The sequence below is a fragment of the Colius striatus genome, chromosome 6, assembly GCF_028858725.1.
Source record: "Colius striatus isolate bColStr4 chromosome 6, bColStr4.1.hap1, whole genome shotgun sequence".
Classification (NCBI taxonomy): domain Eukaryota; kingdom Metazoa; phylum Chordata; class Aves; order Coliiformes; family Coliidae; genus Colius; species Colius striatus.
In genome coordinates, this window is record NC_084764.1 from 39,451,797 (window position 1) to 39,460,435 (window position 8,639).

General features: G+C 47.0%; 1 protein-coding gene across 1 annotated transcript; it reads right to left on the reverse strand.

Moving 5' to 3' along the window:
- Positions 1–1,696: 1,696 nt before the first annotated feature.
- On the reverse strand, positions 1,697–4,638 carry GPHB5 (glycoprotein hormone subunit beta 5). The gene is made up of 2 exons (XM_061998796.1): positions 4,435–4,638; positions 1,697–1,885 (listed from the first exon to the last, which is right to left on the reverse strand). Exons 1-2 carry the CDS (start codon positions 4,636–4,638, stop codon positions 1,697–1,699), a joined length of 393 nt encoding a protein of 130 aa, XP_061854780.1.
- Between the last annotated feature and the right edge of the window lie 4,001 nt (positions 4,639–8,639).

Genomic DNA, 8,639 nt, shown 5'->3' on the forward strand with positions numbered 1-8,639 from the left:
TAGTGTTTTGGCTTGGTCCCTCTAACTCTGGAAATTGTCAGGAGAGACTCCTTGGGCTCTGCAGAGTCTCACTGATCCTACATGAGGGCAGTTCCTCTCCTACCATGGACAAAAGCAGGTGGGAAGATATGAATCTCTGGTGTTACAGATTTAATATGTTTTTCTCTCTTTTTTTTCAAGGAATTGTCTCTTGTGAGGCAAGATTTTTTTGAAACAGAATAGCTCCAGTTAAGCAAATCACTGAAATACATGCTTCACTGTAAAAGTCCACTGATTCTAAGCAAATCAATCGTGTTTATGTACTTTCCTGTCAGGGCAGAGTATGTACTCACCATAATTTCGAGGTAGTAATTTGGACACTCATTTCCATTTCATTGGCCTTAAGGCCTTTTCTTTGACTGCTGTTCTCAATAGACCTCAGGGCAAGCAGAACTAATGCTGAGGGTGAGGTGACAGAAACATTGGTAATTGCATTTCCATTACTGGGGAGAAGGTAACACCCCACAGGAATTAAGAGCCTGTCACCGTGGGGTTCCACAGGGTTCGGTTCTGGGGCCAGTCTTATTCAACATCTTCATCAATGACCTGGATGAGGGGACAGAGTGTACCCTCAGCAAGTTCCCTGATGGCACCACACTGGGAGGACTGGCTGATTCCCCAGAGGCTGTGCTGCCATTCAGCGGGATCTCAACCAGCTGGAGAGTTGGGCAGAGAGGAACCTCATGAGGTTCAACAAGGACAAGTGCAGAGTCCTGCAGCTGGGAAGGAACAACCCCCTGCACCAGTACAGGCTGGGGATCGAACTGCTGAAGAGCAGCTCTGCAGAGAGAGACCTGGGAGTCCTGATTGACAATAAACTAACCATGATCCAGCAATGTGCCCTCGTGGCCAAGCAGCCAATGGCATCCTGGGATGCGTCAAGAAGAGTGTGGCCAGCAGGTCAGGGGAGGTTCTGCTCCCCCTCTACTCTGCCCTGGTGAGGCCTCATCTGAAGTTCTGTGTCCAGTTCTGGGCTCCTCAGCTCAAGAGGGACAGGGAACTGCTGGAAAGAGGCCAGTGCAGGGCCACCAAGATGATCAGGGGTCTGCTGGAGCATCTTCCTTATGAGGAAAGGCTGTGGGACCTGGGGCTGTTTAGTCTGGAGGAGACTGAGGGGGGATCTTATTAATAGTTACAAGTATTTGAAAGATGTATATCAAGAGGCCAGGGCAACACTTTTTCTGTAGCTTTCAGTGACAGAACAAGGGGTAATGGATAAAAACTGGAACACAAAAAGTTCTATTTAAACTTAAGGAAAAACTATTTCACTGTTGAAGTGAGGGAGCCCTGGCACAGGCTGCCAAGGGAGGGTGTGGTGGCTCCTTCTCTGGAGGTTCTCAAAACTAAGGGTCCCTTCCAACCCTACCATTCTATGATTCTATGATTTCCACTCTCAGTGACGGCTTGGTCCACAAAGAGATATCACACAGTGTGAAATGGAAAGGAAACTGCATCTTTATTGTACTACGCTTCTACAGCTACGGTGCTTTGAACAGTATGATAAGGCTCATCTGTCCAGAAAGGACAAGGATTAGGAGCATTGCAGGGTGAGATCAAATTCTGGGTTGATTTACACCCTCTGTATTGCTGGAGATATTGGGGCTATAAAGCCAGGGAAGAATTTGGCTTCCCCTCACCTGGGCTGGGAAAGGAGAGCTCAGGCACTCTCACACTCAGTGGTGGTGGTGGAGCAGATGTCACAGTCACAGCGGATGGCCACGGGGTAGGTGTAGAAGGGATCCACGTCCGGGGCACACTTGGGCAGCTTCACTGTCACCATCTTGGTCTCATTGTAGGTGCAAACGCGGTGGTGAGACTCGATGTAAGGCGGTTCCAGCACCGGCTTCTAGGGGGGGAGAAATTCAGGTCTCAGGAAAGAAGCAAAATGTCTGGAGTCCCAGTTTCCTCAGGGGGATTTAGTGTAAATAGAGGAGCCACTGGAACAGGTGGAAGGGGCCACAGAAACCATTTTTAGCTTTCATCCTTCAACACCTTCTTCTTGGAGCCCTGCTCTAGAGGGGAGTGGGTGTGTGTGTCTGTTTCTGGGTTTTTAAAAGCATAAAGCTCCAATTAAAGCTACTTGAAAGATGACAAAAGCCCAATCAAAAAGCTGGTTTCCAGCAGAATGCTAGTCCTTCAATCAAATGCATGTTTGACAAAAGCAGCTGGTTTTGTCCAAAAGGATTGATTTTCCTCAAAGTAAATGCATTCAGCTGGAAACCCTTCCATGTGCACGAGTTGCCTAAGAGCAGAGGTGCCTCCAGGTGCCAAATGTCTGGTTTTTTCTCAGTCAGACCTGTCTCCCCAGTCAGGCTGCACGTCCCATAAAGCCCAATGGATGTACACCATGGGGGATGCAATCAGCACAGCAGCCAGTATAGAAATCTGCAGCTCCTCACGAGGAAAACAGTTTGGCCAGAGGCCTCAGCCATCAGGAGACAATGGGATTGTGAACATCCTGAAACTCACACTCCCACGTGGTATCACAGTGGCATTGCTTTTGTGGAAAAGAGAGTTTTTTCTCAACAGCATCATCTATTTTCCAAAGACTCCAAGAAGTGGCAGAGCAAATGGGAATGGGAGTCCTTTCTCTTGCACAGATGGAAAACAGCATCAAGTAACACAGCCAGGAGACATTTTACTCTTTTCTTTCTTTCTTTCTCTCTGTGGTATGTAAAGAGCCTGCCCTGGGAACCAAGAATGATGGCATGGAAAAGAACAGATGCAATGTTTCAGTTAGAAGATATGCAGACACTCCTCCCTTTTACCAACCCCTCCATCCAAGTACATCACGGTACTCTCTAGAAGTTGTAGAGCTTACAACCAGTTGTTTTCAGCTTAACTACATCCCAGTGGTACTGCAGCATGGTAAGAAAGTCTGCAAGGTCTGTGCTGTCAGAGAAGCTTGGTGGTGGAAGGAATCAGGTGACAAAAGGTCCCTCAAAGGAACCTTAACCAAGCAAGGAAATCTGGCCACTGGTGGCCTCTCCCCTCATGCTACCAAGCAGTTAAAGAAGGTAGTCACAGCTGACACACCGACTGTGGCTCCTCCTCTGCTCACCTAAACAGAACTCTTGTCTTCATGTGGACAAAATCCCACTGGAGTCACTTGAAGCTTCTCTGAAACAATTAAACTGGGTCTGGCCCCTTGAGCCTTCCAGTGCCAGAAAGAAGATGATAGTCAGAAACTTGTTCTCTGAAGTGTTTGTAGATGTACTTATGCTCTTTCTTTCTCCCCTTGTACCCCTCAAATCATAGCTACTTCATATTTATATAAGACTGTGACTTAAAACAGGACTAAATTAGAAACAGACATGATCTCTGGGATTTGCTTTTTGGAGCAAAATATTACCCATCAATTGGGAGCTCCTGTCTTCAGCTCAAAGGAATTTTTTCTGCTCAAGTAATAAAGGCCTCCTCTCCTGAAGTGTTCAAGCTGTAAGGGGCTTTCAAATTGCATAATAAGTGTATTACATAAGTGCCTCACTAATATCATTGGATGATGTACACCCCCCTCTGAGGCAGGGGCAGGAGGGAGGGACCAACTGACAGCAAATGCTGCTGACAGAGGTGGTGAGGGATCCTAGAGCACAGAATCACAGAATCACAGAATGGTAGGGGCTGGAAGGCATCTTTAGAGATCATCCAGTCCATCCCCCCCTGCAGGAGCATCACCTAGATCAGGTCACACAGGAATGGGTCCAGGCAGGTTTTGAAGACCTCCAGAGCAGGAGCCTCCACACCCTCCCTGGGCAGCCTGGGCCAGGGCTCCCTCACCTCAACAGTCAAATAGTTTTTCCTTAAATTTAAGTGGAACTTTTTGTGTTCCAGCTTTTGTCCATTACCCATTGTCCTGCCACTGAACAGTACAGAAAAAACTCCTATCCTCTTGATACACACATTTCATATACTTGTAACTATTAATGAGATGCCCCTTCAGTCTCCTCTTCTCCAGATTAAACAGCCCCAGTTCCCGCAGCCTTTCCTCATAAGGAAAATGCTCCAGCAGTCCCCTGATCATCTTGGTGGCCCTGAGCTGGCCTCTCTCCAAAGAACTGGTTAGTCAGAGAACTGCTAGTTGTCTGTCCCTCTTGAGCTGAGGAGCCCAGAACTGGACACAGGATTTCAGATGAGGCTTCACCAGCCCAGAGCAGAGGGGAAACAGAACCTCCCTTGACCTACCGCCCACACTCTTCTTGATGCCCCTCAGGATGCCATTGGCCTTCTTGCCCACGAGGGCACATTGCAGGACACAGCCCTTGATTGTTTAGTAGACAGCTGCAAGCTCTGTCATGCTTGGGGGGTTTCTTTGGAGGGGTTTTTCTGGGGGTGAAGCCCCAGCCCTACCAGGGATGCCGCTGGCAGGCAGCTCCGTCAGCCCGGGCACAGCCTCACCTCCCAGGTCTCGCAGCGTCCCCAGCACGCGTCCGTGGTCACCCGCAGCCTCCGGCACCCGCGTTTCTTGGCCAGGAAGGTGAACTCCCGCACGGCACAGCCCGTGAAGGTCCGTAGGTCGATGGTGGAGGCCCCGAGCCCTCCGCCGCAGCCAGCCAGCAGTAGGAGGAGCAGAGAGCCCAGGATCAGGCAGTGCAGCTTCATGCTGAGGCAGATGGAAGCAAAGCAGAGGGTTCAGGGAGGCAGCACAGTCCAGGAGGCAAGGAGCGCAAGTGCACTGGCTCAGCTGGAGCTGGGACAGCCCTTCCTCCGGTCAGAAGCACTGTTCCCAAGCTCACTATCCTTTTATAGCTGGAGAGAAGATGTACAAATGAAGGGGCACCTACTCCCAGAAGTGGACAGTCTCAGTCAAGGGGTCTGTAACAGAAAGCAGTAGTGCACAGACTTTCCCTGCAGAGCAGTGGGATTTGTCTGGAAGGGATAAAGCCAGCAGCCAGTGCCCTCAGACCCACTGAAATGCCCATATTGCAAGTTTACTTTGCAGCATATGCCTTCCTATCATCCCATTTGGCATGCCCTGAGCTTGCACAAGGCCAATAGCCACGTAGGCTGTTCTCTCAGCCCACACATACTTTGCTGGCTGAAGTCCTTGATGCTTCTGGCCCTGGTAGATGCATTCTGAGAGGACTCTGTCTGTCTTCATCCACACTGATGGGAGCTTGCTCCCTGCCTTGCTGCATTGGGGGAAGCAGCATGGCTGCAGCTCACACAGTCAGCAGGGCTAGGTCTGAAAATAACAGCAGCATTTTGACTCAGGTACTTAATTCTGGATTTACCCCACTTGTCTTTTAGCCTAAGTTAGGAGCCACACATCCCTGAATTTGTGCTATGATCACAGCACCACCCAAAAGATTTATTGGAGTTGTCATAACCAATAGCCTGAGCACTGGACTTATGCTGGGCCACTCCCAGGGCTGAAGCCAGAGAGGTTGGTTATCCCTACCAGACATTTCAGACCCAACCAAGGCTCCTAAGTCCGTGAACAAAGCTGGTTAGACAAAGAGGTACATGGCCAAGGTGACCAGAGGAGTCTTGAACTCCTCACACCTTCTGAGCAGTCCAGCATCGGCCAAGTCCCTCTGATACTTTCTGCCTCAGTGAAGAATGTAACCAGCATCTCTGGAAAACTGCCCAGAAAAAAGAGAAATGGCAAGTTAACTCTAAACTGGAAAGTAGCTCTAAGTCACAAGACCCATTTTATACCTCACATACTTGCACTGCAGTTAAAAATGTCCACCCAGAAACCCCAGGCTTGACATTTAATTTTGAGAAAGTCATCTACTGCATAGGTCACTCAGACTTGTGCACATTGGCCCATGTCCTTGTCTGGATAGACTGAAGTTAAATGAGCTTGGCCTGCCTTTTTCCTGACTGATATTTGAGTCTCTAGGCTCCTGTTAAACCAAATGCTTTACATTTGCTAAAACAGAGTTTTAGATAGATGAAGTTTGCTCCACGTTACCACGCATATGCTGTAGCCTTAAATGAATGTATGCTTATATAGAAGCTTCAGCTGGGTAAAAGAACAAACCCTAAAGTTCTTTCTTTTAAAACAAGACATTTGAGAGCAGAACAGACAAACTTCAGAACAAATCAAACATTTATTCTTTGCCACTTCAGCAAAATCTGCTGCTTTATTTGTGGGCTGCAGCCATGTCATAGAGTAAAATCAGAACTCACCTGGCTTGTTGGAGTCAGATCTCTTGGTGCAGTTTTAAATTGCAGATGGTGTTTCAGGACGTCAAAGTGAGCAGCCAAAGACTTGTACAGCAATCCTTGTCAGCTTTGTGCCCAGTAGATCTCCCCAGCAGCTGCTACTTGGGTTGTTTAATTGCTCAGATTTATAGGAAAGGTCTTGCCAATCAAGGCAAGGCAGAGGCAGATCCTTACTTGAATCACCCAAGGCATCAAAGCCATCGACTGTAAAGCAAGCATCTCCTTTCCAACAGCGATTAGCTTAAAGGGTATTGTTTCATAACAGCAGCCCTGAAACAAAAGGAACATCTTGGTGAGTGAAATAATGGGCATGCATTGGGGCAAAATAGATCTTTTCTTTCTGTAATGGAATTGCAACACGCTTGTGAGGAGATTGGAGGTCTCATTAACAAGCCCTGGTTAAACATCCTGAAGGGAGACTTTTCAAGTATTTGTGCCAACAAACCCTTGAATTTTTGTCAACTGCATGAGACCTTTTCTTATTTGATTGCTCTGTACAAGCAAGGGCAAGGGATGAGGGGAGAAAGTGTGAGCTTGCAAGAACAGCAAATGATCTCTTGACAAGCCAGGCAGCTGTCACACAGCTGAGCACCACTGTGCAAAGGAATCTGGCGATCATGTCCATTGCCTTCACCACACAAACACAATTTTCAGCTATTCATAGGACAGAGAGAAGCTGAGGAACTTTGGTACTAAAACAGCATCTGTTGATGTCTAGAAAATGGACATCAAATCTGAATCGATTACTGCAAGTCTGTTAATTTGCCCTACAAGTATTTAGTGTTTACTTCCAGTGGGTTGTACTCAGGCCTTCTGTAGTATGAGCTATGGAAACCAGCAAATAGACATTGAGGAAATGTGATACTGAAGGATTCAAGATCAAATGAAGTGTATTACACTACATAGATGCTGTCCCTTTTTCAGGGTGGATAACACATGGCTCAAGGTCCTTGTTTCACTCCCAAGGTCCGTAGGATAGAAATGATGCGGCAGCAGGACTCGTATGCATGCAAACACCTTCTGGAAATCTACAGAGCACTTGCTGTACTTCACTGTTCAGCTTGGAGCAGCCACTGCTTGACTGTTTTTCATGCTACTGTGTGGCCCTGCTATCTCCCTGATTGGTAAATTACACTCAAGTTGGCATGTAAAAGGCTGGTTATGCACTCTCAAGATTTGCCTTTTCAGCCTAAGCTGGCAAATGCTGATTGGAAGAAGTGAAAGAGGGAAGCAGTGAAGCAAGCCTCACATTAACATCCCAGGACATTTTGCACTACCAAGAGCCACTGTGCCATCTTTGGAGATGACAATGCAGCAGACTTTTACTTAAGCTTACAGAATGTGCTGATGTGTACACCAGCAGAATCTGACCATCTTGACTTTTGTCCTTCACCTTTTCCTTCTCTACAATTACCTCATACCTGCATACTTCTAATGTAGCAGCACAGGAGGCCCCTCTCAGGACTTTTCTGGTGGAAAAGGACTTGGAGACATTAATCAACAGCCAGCTGAACATGAGCCACTTGCTCAGGTGGCCAAGAAGTCCAATGGCGTCCTGGCTTGTATCAGAAACAGTGGCCAGCAGGACCAGGGAAGTGATTATCCCCGTGCTTGGTGCTGGTGAGACTGCACCTTGAATACTGTGTCCAGTTTTGGGCCCCTCAGTACAAAAGAGGGACACTGAGGTGCTGGAGCATGTCCAGAAATGGGCAACCTCAGCCTACATCCAGGCCTTTGCAAACAACTCCTGAAACAAAAGCAGGAGGCACTAAGTGCTACTGTCATATTGCCATCACACCATGGGAAGCAACTGCTTTAGAAAATGAATTCACTTAACAGAAAAACCAAACCAAACCAAAATGAACAAACCCAAAACAAACAAAAACACCCAAGATGTTATTCTTTTCACAAGAGGAAGGGAAGACCAAAGAATAAAGGCACAGAATTTTTACTATAGTTACCTGAAGTCAAGTTTTACTGAAGCTGGGAGGAATGTTTGACATCTTACCCAGCAGCCTCATTATTATCCACAGTCTTACTTGCAGTAAAGCAGACTCCAGCTTCTAGTGGAGACCTATCAGGTGGGACATTGGAGCAGGAAGAGTGAATGGAAACACTGTAATTGCCTCCATAGATGTGATCACCAGATTTAGTCTGGACACCTTTTTCTCCTATTGAAACCAGTAGGGAAAAACAGGAGATTCAAAGCCGAATCAGATCACAGGGAGGTCAAGAGGAACAACCAAAGTCTGATCTAAAAATATCAGCAATGAGATAAAAAAAAAAAAAAAACAATTGTGGGTTTTTTTGCATTATATTTGATGACCAAAAATAAAGCTAGGAAAGAAATCTGTAAAAGCTTTTAAAGAATGTACAGTTTAAAGGTTCCTGACTTGCTGAGAAAGCAGATAAATGTGAAAATATTGGTC

What these genes read in the sequence shown, in the direction of transcription:
- GPHB5 (XM_061998796.1), bottom strand. Translation starts at nt 4,638, where the DNA reads ATGAAGCTGCACTGCCTGATCCTGGGCTCTCTGCTCCTCCTACTGCTG. An exon ending in GACGCTGCGAGACCTGGGAG is followed by an intron (nt 1,886 to 4,434) that starts GTGAGGCTGTGC and finishes CTCCCCCCCTAG; the next exon opens with AAGCCGGTGCTGGAACCGCC.